At 42.2% G+C, this 16,486-nt stretch overlaps 1 protein-coding gene across 2 annotated transcripts; it reads right to left on the bottom strand.

Moving 5' to 3' along the window:
- Positions 1–6,563: 6,563 nt before the first annotated feature.
- TMEM100 (transmembrane protein 100) lies at positions 6,564–12,815 on the bottom strand. Of its 2 annotated transcripts, none has more exons than XR_013991856.1 (3): positions 10,161–10,513; positions 9,726–9,874; positions 6,564–8,240 (listed from the first exon to the last, which is right to left on the bottom strand). XR_013991856.1 is itself a non-coding variant. In XM_081027460.1 (3 exons), the coding sequence occupies exon 3, from the start codon at positions 8,172–8,174 to the stop codon at positions 7,770–7,772; it is 405 nt and encodes a 134-aa protein (XP_080883586.1). In that variant the 5' UTR covers positions 8,175–8,240; positions 9,726–9,874; positions 12,690–12,815; the 3' UTR covers positions 6,564–7,769. The 2 variants fall into 2 exon arrangements, 1 of the variants encoding a protein (XP_080883586.1); XM_081027460.1 differs by lacking the exon at positions 10,161–10,513 and adding an exon at positions 12,690–12,815.
- Between the last annotated feature and the right edge of the window lie 3,671 nt (positions 12,816–16,486).

The following is a 16,486-nucleotide window of genomic DNA, read 5'->3' as shown; positions in this document are numbered from 1 at the left end:
ATGTAGGTGAAAAGGCTGTATCTACATCAAAGCACGGCCCTCTGTTAGTGAGATAGATAGCATCGAGGTGATTTCTGAGATGCGTACATTTGGATATAGACACACTGAGCAGAAACCACTTCTGGCTGAGAAAACAAAACACTCTTGTGTACCTGCATTTGGAAGGGATATGTTCCTGTCGTATATACGACCAAATGCAAATTTCTGTGTCAACACATTTTCTCTCAGTCTTTACAATTTCACTCATGAAATAAACTGGTGTTTTTCTACTAATATCCCATTTTAACTGCTGTTTTTGGGGTGGCTTCGGTAGTTTTATATGCCACGCATACTCACTCAAAGCACATGTCAGCTATGCTTTAAAATAAACTTTTAGATAATGGTACATGGACATAAAGCACTTTCTATCTATTAAGTCAATAAATACTGCATCCCTATGCGATGTACCATTACTATTCCCATTTTGTTGATGAGGAAACTGAGGCATGGAGAAGTTGACTTGTGCATGGACACACAGCTAAGAAGTAAAGCTGAATTTCAAGTCCAGGTAGTTTGTCTCCAGAATTCATGCTTTTAACTACAGTGCTTCACTGTCCTCAAGGAAGATAGTTATTGTTATGATCACAAGGAGGAAGATTTTATGATAGTATTTTTTATTCATGATCCCTGTAGTGCTCGTAGATTGAAGTCAAGTGATTCTGCTTGATTAGACCCTGAACATTTGACTTGCTAGTCGTAAGTTTGAGTCCTATGAGTACTGGAGTGACTAAGCCTCTTTGCTTGGACAGAATCTTGCAGTTGATAACAAGTTATTTCATTTTTGCCTCACAACAATCCAGTGAGGTGGAAAGGCCGAAGACTAGCTTTCTTCATTGCTTTTCAGCATTGACTCATGGTGTTCCCTCTGGCAGTGTCCCTGATTACGCCTCCTCTTTACTCCCCTTACCTGACTAACTCCTCTATATGTCCTGGTCTTATCGAGTCACCACCTGCAGGAAGCCTTCTTTGATTGCCCCTGAAGTGTGGTACGTTTCCCTGCTATGCACTTCTGTCACACCCTGCCTCTGGTTTCGGACAGAGACTAGCTGATATACTGAGTCTTGTATTTTCCACAGAGGAAACTCCAGGAGACTGAGTGTGGGAGCATCAGCTTTGGTGGCAGAAGATGTGGCCAGGGTCCTGAGTAGTCCCATGTTCACTAACAGGAGTGTCTTGATATATGTAAGATGCTACAAACATGTGGAGGTTGTGATAAGAAGACCTGGCTTCAGATGGCAAATGATTCAGTAGTCATCTATGTTTTTAGTCCTGGTTTCTCAAAACTGTTACTCACTGTAGCTGCAGCTTGAATTCTTGACCCTGTGTTGCTCAGCTTCTGCTTGAGACATTTATTTAAGAATCAGGTCTTGAAAGTTTACGGTGTACCAGAGAATATAGGATAATGGTTAAGCGAGTGGGTTCAAGAGTTTGAACTCGGAGCCTACTCTACTAGCTCTGTGATCTCAATTAGTCGGCTTTATCTGTGGCTCAATTTCATTACCTGTAAAATGAAGATAATAATAGTACTTACTGCACTGAGTTGTTGTGAGAATCAGATGAGATTCATTCGTGCAAAACTCAGAGCATAATGTTTGGAGCACAGTGCTATTGTCAGCATTGTGAGCAAAACTCCCAGTCTCTAGTCTGGTTTCCTGGTCTCCAGAACACTTCCCTGAGAATTTGTCTTTTGCTGCTTTGCTTCTTCAAAGCCCAAATCAGAATCTTATTTTTCCACTCTAATTTGTTCTCCCATCTCTAGCCTGCTCTGCCCTGTCACAGCCCAGTTCTGGGGCTGCACCCCCTTTCTTAAATAGATCCTTTAAAAGCAAGTGTTACACCGACCAGAATGACTCAAATGGAAAAGACAGAAAACATTTTTAAAAGCGATGTAGATATATAATGCATCCAGCTCTTTCATGTCGTGCAACCATGTTTGAAAACTGTCTGGCAGTAAAGCTGAACACATACCAATCCTTTAATCCAGGAATTCCACTCCTAGGTCTATGCTCAACAGAAATATGTATGTGTGTACCCCAAAAATCATGGAGAAGAAATTTCACAATAGCACCATATTAGTTATCAATTACGGAATAACAAATTACTACCAAACTTAGCCCCTTAAAACAACACACATTTATGATCTCACCGTTTTTGTGGGTCAGGCACCTGCGACTGATCTAGCTGGGTAAAGGGCCAATTTATCCATTGGGTACAATATGTACAGGGTCCACAGTATGTGCAGCCCACATACCTGTCAGTACAATTTCCTTCATGCAATAAGTGAAGCACATCCTCCCCCTGCCCCAGTAGAGAAAGGGTCCATGGAGACAAACGTGCCTAGGGCCCACAAAATTCATAGAATGAGGCTCTGGCGGGCTCGCTCTGGCTTTGGGTTTCTTAATGAGGGTCCAGCCAAGCTGTCAGCTGGGGACACAGGCATCAGAAGACTCTACTGTGAGAGGATCCACTTCCAGGTTCACTCAGGTGGTTGCTGGAAGGTCTCAGCTCCTCTCTGGCTGCTGGCTGGATGCCTCAGTTCCTTACCATGCAGGCCTCTCCATGGCTACCTGCACGTCCTCAGGATATGGCAGAAGGCTTCCTCCAGAGCAGAGAGAGAGAGAGAGAGAGAGACAGACAGACAGAGAGACAGAGAGACAGAGAGACAGAGAGACAGAGAGACAGAGAGACAGAGAGACGGAGAGAGAGACCAAGGTTAAAGCCTCAGTGACTTTATAACCTAGTCTTGGAAGTGACATACCATCACTTCTGCCATATTCTACTGGTCACACAAACCACACCCGGGATGATGCAGGAGGAGTGTGACTACCAGGAGGAAGGGGGTCATTGAGGGCCATTTGGGGTGCTGGCTACCATAAGAACTATGTTGAATAGTTAGAAACTAGAGACTAGCCAAATGTCTATCACCAGTAGAATGGATAAATAAATGATGGTGTATTTCTACAACGGAAGTCTACATAGTAATGAGAACGAACCATGTATAATTCCATGCAACATGGAGATAACTCCCAAACATCAGGTTGCATGGAAGAAGCCAGGCCCAAAGAATACATACCATATAATTCCACTGACATAAAATCAAAAAATACTAGGCAATTCTACTTAGCATTAGAGGTGAAGAGTGTGGCTCCCCTGGAAAGAGCACCACTGGAAGTGGATTCAAGGGGGGCTTTTAGTGTCGTCATCTGGGTGTTAGTTCCACAGGTTTGTTTGTGAATTTGATTGAGCTGTACACTTTTCTTTATATATTATACTTGAAAAAAAATCTTTCAAAAGTAGGTGATAGAATACCTTTATTGTCTTCCGTTCCTAAAGAGACATCCTGTAAATGATTTTGGTTATAATTAAGCATATATCTCCGATAACTATAGTATTCATCCTGGCTGTAGGTCTCACTTGCTGTGAGACCTTGATTTAACAAGTCTCTTACCCTCTCTGAACTGTGGTTTGCTTCTCTGCTGAGCTGGGTAGACCCTCTCACTTCTAGCCGCCACGTGTGGTGGGGAATATCCGGGAATATCAGGTATAGTTGAGGAGTGTTGTACACAAGATTAAGTACTAGAATCAGGGAGTATTGTAAAAATCAAGTATAAACAAATTACCCTTGAAATTCCTTAGATAAGCTTTAAATCACTGGGATGTCCTTGGAAGTTCAAAAGCTGGGAACCAGAAATTTACTTCTTTTGTTTCTCTTTAGATTCTGCCCGGAGCTTCCTCCCGGTGAGACAATGTAGGACAAGATTGGCTTAAATGGCAGTGGGTGTAGGGGAAAGGATTTCTCCCTCTCCTGGTCTTCTTGTTGTTGTTGTTGAGGGCACCTATTAAATATTAAATACACCTTTACAATGACGCTAATGTATGTGAAAACCCTGAAAATTATACCAATATTAAGGAAATGTAAGTTATGACTCATCTTTGGAACAGGTGCTTTCCCCATATTATCTTGGGTCTAGAAAGCCTTGTGGATAATGTCAAGGTTAAACACAGTGACTGATTAAAGCTGTTTAACCCAAACAAGGGGCTGCTTGATGCTAAAAGACAGATTGGGAGAATATGAGGAGAGAAAGAAGCTGAAGTCAGTATTAGATATTATTACAAAGAGCGATTTTACAATTATATAGTACTTCATAGTTTACAAAATCATTGTTTTAAACTTTGCTTTTTTTTTTTTTTTTTTTTTTTTTTAATTTTAAGTGTGTTTTTCCAGGACCCATCAGCTCCAAGTCAAGTAGTTGTTTCAATCTAGCTGTGAAGGGCACAGCTCACAGTGGCCCACGTAGGAATCGAACTGGGAACCTTGTTGTTAAGAGCAACGCACTCTAGCCAACTGAGCTAACCAGCTGGACCCAAAATCATTTTTTAAAAATTAACTTTATTTTAAAGATGAGGCTTAACTTCTCAAGATCACCTGACTAGTTTAACAGGAGAGCTAAGATTCATAACCAGATCTTCCAAATTTAAAACCATAATACTTCCCAGGAGACCAGTATCTGTCTATCTCAGTCTCTCTTGTAGTATGTGTGTGATGTGTGGAGGGACAGGGAGATTTACAAACAGGGAAGTTTGAGGATTAGTGACCTGGCCCTCCTGGGTTTACCTTCTGGCCGCTTGCACGATCTACCTGAGCTTCACCACCTACTCTAGGCAAGACTCCCTAGACAGTGAGGTAGGAAAAGCAGTTACCTGGCTGGCTGTGGTTCTCACCTGGACAGAGATCTGCTGCACAGGATGAGGTTAAAAACTGTTCCTGTGCATTCTGTGATGTGTGGAGTTTAGGGAAAATCCTGCTGGGTGATACAGCTAGTTTCTGATGCTCCAGGATGGGGTCAGGTTATCTTTTTTCATACGTATATGCCTGCATCATGCTTATGCATGCATTTAACATCTGCTTATCACTATATCATAAAAACATTTGTAAAGACAAATCTTGTCTACTAAAGACATATGTTATGAGATAATTGCGATATTATAATTCAAGTCTAGGTTGGACTAGGACCATTTCTGTGAATAGGACTATCTATTTGCAGGGGTGTTTTCTCTCTAATGTGATTGAAGTCTCCCTTGACAGGGCAAGTCCTTTCCATACTTTCAAGGAGAACCCAGAAATAGCCTTGGTGAAGTGGCTTAGGGAGGAGGGTAGGGGTGAGCTCGATGGAGAGTCTTCTCTGAGTCCTCACATCCAGGAGAAATATTTCTATTTCCAGATAGGATCCCACAGCAGTCATTACAATTTAAGTCATTCCATGGTGTTTCTTTTGGGGCTCGGGTAGCAGCATGAGGCCCCCTGGTGGCCTGAAATAATTCATGCGTTCACTTTCCAGGCGTTTTGAAGGGCAGGTATGGCTGGAGAAGTACAAGGGTAGGAAACATTCAGCTAAACCTGGTGCTTTTACAGGGAGAGGCAGACCAGAGTAGGATGACCTATTTTGGGAGAGTTGAGAACCAAAGTATTTTCTTGTAAGAGATTAAAACAAATGGACTGTAATTCTGGATAAACCACTCACTTTCTGATTTTTCATTCTTTAGTTCATTTCACAAATAACTTATTGAGTGCCTACTCTGTGCAAGACATTTTATTAGGCATCACACAGGGGTAAAAAGACACAGAGACACATCATGCACATCTAAGGAGCTTTGGAAGAGGATAAAACACTGATGCCACCAACATGCTAGAAAATGAAAGTTGCCATCAGAGATAAGTAAAGACTCTTGAAGGAACAGTTACTTTCAGATAAAGAGGAAGGCTTTTAGGAAGAGGTTACATTTAAGCTGACGCTCTAATGAGATGCCTGATTGAGATATATTGAGACAGAGAGGGAAAAGATGGCATTCTGGAGGAGGAAAAACAAGTATGAAAAGATATGGAGGCAGGAAAACGGAAGTCTGACCCAGGAGGGGTGAATAGTCTGGTGAACTCATAAGGAGTTTTTGGGTTGGAGTGAGAGTGAAAGCTGGATACATCTGTTTGGATCAGACCATGGAAAACCTTGAACACTTGCCTGAGAACTTTCTGCATCAAGCAGTGAGGAGCCTGTGAATCTTTGAGCAGAGTAGAGGCATCAAAGCACAGACTCCCTCCCATTGAAATAAACACAATGCCACACTCTAGTATTTTGTCCAGAGGAGTGTTGATCTCTGTGTATTTAAGATATTATGGTGGATTCTACTATATCCAGATTTTTACCATCTGATCTTCAAAACCAGGAGAAACTAGGCCATTAAGGCATCTCCCCTTAACAAAACTACCTGAGTACCGGGGAACAATCAGTGCCAGACGCACCTGCCATACTTAATTAAATTCTTTGCTAGAATGCCTTTCATCGAAAGTGCTAGGCTAGGCTTGTTTTGTTTTGGTTTGTTTCTCCAAGATATAAAAGTGGCTTCATACCTCATTCTCTTTCTACTCAAGTTAAGTGTGGTTTAAACTACATGGACCAGGAATGTTTCTGGCTAGAGTTATGGGGTAGAGTCCTAGCTGTATGTGGATTAGTGCGATGTCCACAGAATTGAAGCAATAACCTTACTGAAGTTTTATTAAAACTTACTCAGTTGAGCAGCCTGAGAATCTACACAGTGCCGGGCATGTAGATGGTGCTCAAAAATATGTTAAGCAAATAGTTCATGACTGAGTCAATAAACATGTAAGACACATTTAAGAGCATGTTATAAAATTCCTGACCCCAGGCATTGATTTCCTACTTGTAATAATGTAGAAATCTTTTAGAATACCGTAAACATTATTAGCAGTACTCTTTAGAAGTCATGAAAAAAATCATGTGATAATGATCAAATAAAAATCTTCCAGTTAAGTTAGGAATAAGCAACATGCCCAGTTGAGAGAAATACAATTGAGACATTGCAGATGAGTCATGGTAAGATGGGCAATTAGTACTGAATAAAAATAACTACGGCAGAAGTAGCCATTTAAGAAGTTTCAGCAGCAATGAGTATGTATTATTTCGAATGAAATGTACATTAAACTTTTATGTAAAAATCATCAAAAGTGCTATATTAGATCATTTTAATATTAACTTAACCCCCTCCTCCATGTCATCTAGCTATGCCTTTTACCTATTCTTTTTTGACTTCTGACACATCATTATCATCATCTAAAATTGTCCAATATTAAAACATAAAAAATATTAGTTTATTCTTCAAGAAAAAGTACCACCAGCTATGAGTTATTAAAACTGAAAAATAAAACAGATGCCAGAGAATCAGCTTATTGACAAAAGAAATTATCATAGAATTTCATAGAAATATGCAAAGTCCAAGGCAATTTAGACTCTTAGTAGAACATTTTTATGATACAACTTCTTAGCCGTGTGGGTTATTTCTCTTGGAGGCAGGTCACGAGTATGCCAGAACTTGATTATTTTCTCATCTTTTCTTGGCTACTTTCCAAGGTGAACTAAATGTTGTCTAATGCTGCACGCCTCCCATGACCCCTCAAGTGTTTAATGTAGAGAAAAAGCTGATGTTTCAGTCTTAGAAATAGCCCTTAAAATTAAGTTTGTCATTAAAAAAGATACAAGTCATTCCTCACCAATGAGATCTCCCCCCCCAACCCCTGTCCACCTTCCCATCATCAATCCACCCCCGTTCCTCTAGTCTGCTCCAATGCCAAGTTCGTTCTCTCCCACACTAATTCTGGGTGAACTGGCCAACCCAGGGAGAGGCCACATACATATCCCATTTGGTCTCATTTAGTCCTAAGCAAACAAGCTTCTCTGATTTGCCACAAGAACCGTCTGACTTTCCCTTCTCTTGGCTTTCTTGCTCCTCTGTCTCACCTTCCAACACAAGGCGCTGGAGGCTAACAAAAAAAGTCCTGATGACAGAAGGACCAGGCCTAAGATGGAGATGATGGAGCCGTGGGAATTGAAGCTGTAAGCCACTGCAGTGACCACTATCCCGGTGATGAGGACCACCACAGCAAAGGGGATGATACAACGGTAGCAGGAAAGCTCAGCACCCCCGGTAGCGGCCATCAGCTGAATCTCACTGACCAGGGGGACTGTGGTGACCACAACTTCGCTCTTGGGGTTCTTCTCCATTGTCCCTGGCTTGGAAGACTTTGGGGTCCCAAGGGTCTCCTTGACGGGCTCTTCAGTCATTTTCACAGTAGAGTTTTTGTAGCTGAGTTCACCGACTACACCTGGGAGGCCTCACCCGGGTGGAAGCTGTGGAGGAGAAGATAGGAGATGTCAGCGAGAGGCCTCAGAGTGAGCCCGGCAAGAAGAAGTAAAGAGCTGGGGAATTACCACTGGGTTCTTTTCCAGGAGGCATGGATGCATGTGAAAAATCAACCGTAATTTCTTTTTCTAATCATTTGCCCTGGGCAAAAAGCAAGATAAAGCAGAGAACTATAAAGAAAGGGAAGATATGAAAAGCAGGAAGCACTTCACAGTGTTTAATACACCCTGGTGGTCTACAAATGATTTATTAGATTTTCCACTTGGTCTATTGCTTCTTTTTCCTCCCAGCACACAGAAAAGCCTCAACCCTAAGCCAAAACGGCCCCATTCAAGAGGCGACTGCATTATAAACAATACTTCGCACAGTTCGTTCCACAAATCTTAGCAACTTAGACTCTGCCAACGTTTCCGGGCATAACACACATTCTTTCCAAACTCTCACCCATTCACTGCCCACCAAATCAACGTCAAGACCTGAGGCCAGCATACGAATGATGTTCGTTTACATCAACTTGACAGTCAACAAGTCTTTATTGTGTAACTATGAGACACAGTGCGACACGCAGCCTGGGACCACGGGGTGGACACTGTTCCTCAAAAATTCGGTGACAATTAGGATAGGATTTGTGGATCTAGAATGTGGCAATATCCTCCTATCCATTGGAAAGGAATGGAGAAAGGAAAATTAAGAAAAAAAAATTCAACAACTTTGTAGGATATCATTTTATGATTTTTTTTTAAATCAACGATTCGAGTAATCAGCTGTCAATTCCCAAATATTCCATTCCAGTCAACAAGGAATTTTGATAGTACGTGTACCATGACATGTTGAAAATGATCGTCATGCTAGATTTTCAGTAAAGTTTTACCACTTCATGGTTTTTCCCCCAAGCCCTTGTGTAAAAGACTTGATGCCGTGCACTTTTCTAAATGGTTTGACCCTGAACATTTCTGGACAAAACCTGAGATTCTTTTTCAAAAGCATCTGGTGGAAATGCCAGCTAGGAGAAATCAGTGACAACTCTTGTCTGCCACTCAGACATGTCACATCATTCTCTTTTGTCCCCGAGAAGCGGTCTAGAAGTTAAGGGATTAAGCAGTTGTAGTTACCAAACGAGTTTCAAGGAAGATACTTAAGTCTATTTCAATGAGATTAATACTTTGAAAGTGTTAGGCATCCACTGAAACCAAATGCAAGCCCAAACCAAACTTCATAAGTTCTTTCCTGCCTTGGGAGGTCAAAAATGTCACTCCCTGCGCAATGAAGCTAAATAGTAGAGCTGCCTATTTGCATGTAACTTTTAGTCACCAAATTAACCACTGCTATCTAATGATACCCTCAATACTGGCTAGGCCAGTAAAAAGATAGTAGAGATTATGTCTGAAAGCAAAGAAAAAACTCTTCACCCCAAAGCTGAGACTTAAGCTAATCTAAAAATGAAGTTATGTCCCCAAATTATGGACTCGTACCTCAGAGAGAAGAAGCAATCCATTACCAGGGAAACCACGCGTCTTGGGAGGGAAGAAACTGCAGGCTTCAGCTTCTCTGGGTCAACTTCTGGGAAAACAGCCTGCCACAGCACGTTTGTCAATAAAAATGACAGGATGAGGAATCTCCTCTGGGGAAAAGAAAAGATACAAAAAATACTGAACTATATGGTTGGTTTTAGATCCTGGAGTTCTTTTTTTCACTCTACCTCTGTTCCTAAATGACGCTTGTCTTTCCCTCTCTCTCTCCCTTTTTATTTCCTCCCCCTCTGATTGCCCCTCCCTGTCTTTTTTTTTTCCTTCCTTCGTTCTTTTCCTTGCCAGCAGATTCTGAGTTTTGGCTTCCCCCAACTCTGCTCAGTGACATGATAAGTCAGAATCATTCTAGAATCCCCAGAGACAGGAGCCAGCTTTTACTTTTATTTCTCTTGCAGCATTTACTAAGTAGACTGCTTTGCATTACTCATTTTTTCCCCAGCCAACCACCAGATCTTCCTCTCATCAGGCAGTTTCATAGAAAATCCCAGAGTCAGCTTTGCAGACCCAGCTGAGGGGACAGAGCCGAAGGGACAGACACTCTAGGGTGGCAGGAACAGCTGTGAAGTCATCGGGCAGCTGAATTTAGTCTCTAAGCCAGCAAAAATCCATGTTCCTAGTTTTCCCTAGTGTGCTTTATTTACATGTATGTGCTGGCCATTTGAAGCTTAAACCCCCCTCACTTGATGGTAATTCACTTAGGAACGTGGTGGGAAATACAAATGTTTGTAGTTAAGAGGGAAAGCCAGTCCTCTTGATTTAAACACAATTACTTCCTATTTGGGCTAGGACTTAACTTTGGCAATGTCGAAATCATCATCATCATCACTGTCATTCATAGAGTGCCCACTATGGGCATGGCATGTGCAATATGAATGCATTAACATTAATTCTCACTAATTACACATGAGGTTATAACTGAGTTTATAGAGTTTATAAATGAGGCCCAGAGAGGTTAAATAATTTGACAAAGTTCACACAGCAAGAGAACCACTTAGTTTGAACCCCAGTCTTTAATGGGCACAAAAAATCACGTGGCGAGCTTGTTAAATGTAGACTCTCATTCAGGAGGTTTGTAACACACTCCTGGCTGAAAGCTGATTTGCTTCTCATTGGCCTACTTTAAGGAACAAGGTATTTTAAACATTCAAACACATACGGTTTGACATGTCACCTTTTCAAGCAATGAAGTTAAAGGTCTATTTCCCAACCCCTCTCCCCAAATGGCATTATAGGTTTATAGTTTATCAGGCAAGCTGTTTGAAATTTTAAAGCCCCAGATTGTCTTTCTGAAGGGAGAAAAAGAAGATAATACTGGGAGACTACTATAAACTGGTCCCTATACTTCTACAGCGAAACAACCCATCCTCTACTTTTTAATCTAGACAAGTTTTAATAATGTCTCTTTAATTGATACAGCGAGTCTACAAATGTAAATCGAATCTCAGGAGAGATTTGTTTTCCTTCTTTTTCTTGGGTTGTAAGATTTCTCCAACTGCTGGCAGAGGGCTTGGATGTTCTCGGGCATCTCAGCTCTGTTCTACCATAGCCAATAGCTGCTCTTTCAAAGCTTGTCAGTACCAGTATCTTGGTGAGTCTGTCATAAAAGGGAGAGGGATCATAAAAGGGAGAGGGACCAGGGACCAGAGCTTTTTTTCTTTTTTTTTTTTCATTTTGTAAACTAAAGTTGAAAAGTCCCTGAGGCATGGCTGAGTGGGGGAAGCCCAGCCTACTGAGGAGAAGGAGTACCTGGCCGGCCTCAGCTGCCACCACCCTCATACTTTTAAAAGGGGGTACATAAGTAGACACAGCCATCATCCAGGAAGACTGCTGTCACTTGGTGTTGACGACAAGGTATACATAGAAGCAGGACATGTCAGCATTTGCCAACATTGCCCTGAGAAGATGGTGATATTGGGGATCACGAGCTACATAACTTGGAGGTTCTTGAGAATCTCCTTATAAGAGCAACAGTCCTCCCACCTGTGAACTGTGGCCTTTGGGGGAAATTCTTCTCTACTTCCCAGCACGGGCCACTCTTCCCCCAACGTAGTTTGATAATCCCACTGAAGGGTGGAATGTCACCTTCTCCTGCGGAAGATCATGTTCCCCCATTACCAAAGTAACAGGTACATGAATCAGCCTTCTTCTGGAGAGAATCCAGAGGCACCTTTTCCCACAGCGAGCCTTTGACTGACTGACAGGGAGTGAGTGTATCCATCCTGGGAGCCTGGGCAGGTCTGTTATTACTTCTAATACCAAAGCTTTCAAAGCTTTGGTATTACACATGAATACCAAATAGCGGCTCAGGCTTCAAGTCTCGCAGTCACCCTAACTCTTCTCCACAGAGGGTACGTCTGCCTAGATACACAGATGCACATCTCCAGAGTCTAAGTCGCTAATTGGTGATTTATGTTGGTAAGTACCAAGCAGTAGAAAGCTTTGTGATAAAGAAGAAATTGCATCTGAAGAATCCACACCTATCATGACACCCACAGACACATGCAGTTTTAACTGACTTTTACCTTTTCCAATTGAAATTCAAAGAGAATTCATAGTGATCAACGCCTGGATATCTTGGAATGTTTCCCCCCCCCCTTCTTCCACTCTGTGCCTGGAAGATATGAAACACCCCTGGGGATTCTTTAAGGGACACCTGCCCCCAAATGCAAACTCTCATCCACAAGGCAACCAGCCTTCTTTCTGCAAGCCTTCTTTCAGAAGGGAAAGGAAATCTTTCTGGTTCTTTTTAAAAACACATGGCTCCAGGAGATTCCTTTAAATTTGGAAAACTTTTAAGGAAGCTTCCAATGCATAAATTAAATCTATGACCCCTCCTCTCTCCACCCCTCCATAGGCATTCAACATTTCTCTCTCAGATCTTTCAAAAAGCAAGTCAAAGATCCTTACCTTCCCCAGCCAGACTCGGACTGAGACAGCTGCCAGCTCTGGCCAACGGCAACCCAGAGAGGGGAATGCAAATCACAGTCCTAGGGACTGTAAACAAAGTACTCAACAGGCTTACGCACAATTAAGGGACCGGAGAAAAATTGGTGAGAGGAAATCCCTCAAATGCTGCACTTTTTTTCTAGGATTGCCTCTTTGAGAATGCGATCCATATTTGTAAAAAGGGAACCAAGTGTGAAAAGAATGTCCTCCTTTGTTTTTCTCTCTTTATATCCTCATTCAGCCTTTCATTTTCAAGGTTTTCCCCTATCCAAAGCCCCCCTTCCCCCCCCTCCCCTCCCTGTCATGATTCTATCCCTTCTGTATTTCTGTGACCCTGCAGAAAACATTTTAGTAATCCTTGTTCTATACTTCTAGGTGGGTCTGGGGTTTGGAATGTGTATGGGGGTGGGGACTGGGAAGGTAAAGCAATCTCTTTCGTTGTGACATGCAAGTAGTAAGAGAAGTAAAGGAAGAGAGGATTAATGGTGAAGATGGCATTTCGGGCCTTGTGTGGACCCTCTCCCTAAAGTCAGAGGAGTGATCTTATCAGCGCTCTTTATCAGAGAATGGCAAGGCACCACGGAAATGATGGTTTACTGGAAAATGACAGTGAACTGAGAAGGGCACCTTAAACATCAGAGCTAGGAACATTTGCTGTTCCAGACAGAACTCCCCCAAATTTGAAATAGCTCATTTTACTTGGCAACAAGACCAGAAACAAAGTTATTTAGATGAGGGGCTATAGAACAGGAAAAGGGCACAGAAGATAGTTAAGTACCATGACAAAAGGAGATTTTGCCTATTTCCCTTCTGTAGAAGCCACAGGTTCAGTCTCAAGGTTCGAAAGGGTTTACATTCTGATTTTGCCATAAAGGGTATGCTGCTGAAGACCTGGAAATGGCTCCTTGGGGAACACTCAAGCTTTGCACTTTGTGAGGAGCAACCCCATGTGCATTTGATTACTCGCCCCATATTTACTTTCAGTTTGCTTTTGCACAGTGTGGTTGCCTTGGCTAATTTCCAGCAGTCCTGAAGATGCCAGTTCCTGTTCGGCCCTCTGTTCAATCACTGCATGCCTTTGATCTCGGCCATCACCCAGCCCAATTGGATTCAGTGAGATTCGGGAAGCTGGCCAGTTTTTCTCCTTTCCAGTGCTTCTTTTAAGGGTGTGTCTGCATTTGTGTTCTGAAATCATGGACATTTGGGAAAGTGATCTGTGCTTGCGTGTTCTTTTTGGATAACAGGTCACATTATTATTGCTTTCCCCACCCCACCCCAAGGCACTTTACTTTGAGATCTAGGATATTAAAGAGAGAGATCTGATAGTAACAAGAGGAACAATGGCTATGCCTTAGACACAAATACATATTTTATGACTTTCTGGTCAATTTCCATGTACCAGAAATTCATAAAATCCGCATGGCTATAGAAATGAAAACATACATCTTTAAGGTGAACATCCTGGTCACAATTCTCTTACCCATTTTGCTCTAAGTCATTATGAAAGATCACATAAATATAAAAAACAGAGTTGCTGAAATCAAACAGACACAGTGAGATCTTAAGGAGGACTGAGTAAATCATCTCTTATTTCAACAATTGTCATTCTGGCCTCAGATGAAAAGAATTGATTTTCCTGTTTCAAAATCTCAGGATATGCTGAAACTGCTGTGATCCTGGTACATCCCCTTGCATCTTGCATGATCTTTTATATTTATGTACATTATATTTTGGAGGCTTAAGATGAGGAAACTCAAAGGTAAAGAGTTATAGCAAATTGGGCCGACTCTTTCCCAAGACAAGTGCATATTACTAGGGTCAGCCTCCCACCGTGGGTTATGGGTCATGTATTTGGGGCCGTTTTGGAAGCTCACCATACTTGCCTCCCTCCCTCCCGCCAAAATGGAAAGGAAGGGAAGGGAAGGGAAAGCAAGGGAAAGGAAGGGAAAAGAAGAGAAGGGACAACCATGGCCTTACCCCTTTGCCACACCTTTTGATATCTGATAGTTTGGGGCCCTTCTATGCCTTTTTACACACACAATCTTCCATTAGCCTCTGGTGACAATGTCACTTGTCCTGCCCGTAAAATGACATGCGGATTGTGTGATCCCAATCCACCGCTAATCAGCACATCAAGGCGTCATCATCAATCTGGTGCTTCTGGGGGTTTTTACCTGCAACCTGTAAAATTTTCTTTCAAAAAAAAACCGCTAATAATCTATGACATCCTGTAAGAGTCAGGTAGCTTTTTTTTTTGTTCCGTATTCAGAAGGCAGAATATACCTGCTGACCTGATCAGCCATCTCCCAGTTGTGTACCCTGGTTTTCAAATGCCTCACATGGGATGGCTGCATCAGTGCTAGCCCTCCCCCAAATAGCAATAAAAAATACAGTTGAAACCATAGATTTTAAGCTCCGTGCTTGGGTAAGAGAAACGACGAGTGTATTTTCATAATTAGCTTTTGCTGTCTCCGTTTTTGTAACGCTTCTCAAGCACCTACTAGGCAGCGTCTGTAATACAGACCCTATTTCAAATATTTGTATTTTAATTTTATTTATGAAGAAGCTAAAACTTAGCAGCACTTGCCTGGGATCCACTGCTAGGAAAAGATGCACTGCCAAGATTCAGGTCCAGGTGCTTCTTCTCCTATGTTGTGCTAAGAGGACTCTGTTCCTTATTGTTTATTAGATTAAGTATTATTAGGAATACCCTAACTTTAGCCTAAGTCCCATTTTCTTGGATTCAGGATGATGCGCTCACTAGGTTTAGTTTTGGAAAAGCTCTCTGAAAAGGGGCACCTGTTGCTTCTAGGATGATGGAGCCATGTGTGTTGCCTCAGAGTCATCTGGATATTGAAGTAGAGCTTTGTTACCATGCAGATTTGGGTAGGATTGAGACCCAGTCCTGGTGACAGAGTCTATGGAAGGTACCGGGAAACAGGGGCATTTCAAAAGTCACCCAGGCCATTCCTCAGTGTTCAGGAACATTTTACTTCCACTGATATTTACTGGATTCCTTTTGGATGCCAGAAACGTGCTGTGTGCTCCAGCTGAGCAGAGACAAAGAGTAAACAAGAGATCTCTGCCTCAGGGAGCTTACAGTCCAAGAAAGATAAGGGGCTACCCCTGCAGGTAATTTCTTTGCTGGAGGGAATAACAAACTGTTCTGAAAGGCCGGGGAAAGAGTAGATCAATTCTGGTCTAGGCGAGAGGGAAAGCTTTATGGCTGACCGGCATTTGACAGTATAAGTAGAGAAGACGAGAAGATGATTTCTAGGTGGAAGGGATAGCCTATATATAAACCTAGCTCAGAAAAGCGTCAGTCTTCTGCAGCGAGCTTGGAGCAGACTATGTGGCTGAATTTTAGAGAACACGGGGCAGGCAGAATAGTCAAAATAAGACTGCAAATGGTTTATGGTGAGATGATTATCTCACCACACGTCCAGTTTGGACTTTCTTTTGAAAGCAATGTGGTTTTTGAGTGGGATGACATCGTCAGTCTGTGCATTATCAAAAGTAGCCCTGCCTTAGAGTGCTGGGTTGCACTGGGGAAAGTCAAACCAGGGAAGGTGGAACATATGACTGGGACATCACTTAGGAAACATTTGTGATTGTCCAGGTGAGAAGTGCTAGGCGCCTGATGTTGGGAAATGTGTGCAGCTGATAAGTCACTACGATGGGCAGAATCTGCAAAACTTGGTATGGAATATCAGGAGGGGAGATTATCAAGGAAGAGGGAATTGTAAGGTTTTAAAGCC

Source organism: Rhinolophus hipposideros (genome assembly GCF_964194185.1).
Source record: "Rhinolophus hipposideros genome assembly, chromosome: 20".
NCBI classification, from domain to species: domain Eukaryota; kingdom Metazoa; phylum Chordata; class Mammalia; order Chiroptera; family Rhinolophidae; genus Rhinolophus; species Rhinolophus hipposideros.
Note: the sequence above shows the minus strand (reverse complement) of the source record. Positions and strands in the feature narration are given on the sequence as shown.

Bases quoted from the DNA above. Each gene is read 5' to 3' on its own strand.
- TMEM100 (XM_081027460.1), bottom strand. From the start codon at position 8,174: ATGACTGAAGAGCCCGTCAAGGAGACCCTTGGGACCCCAAAGTCTTCC.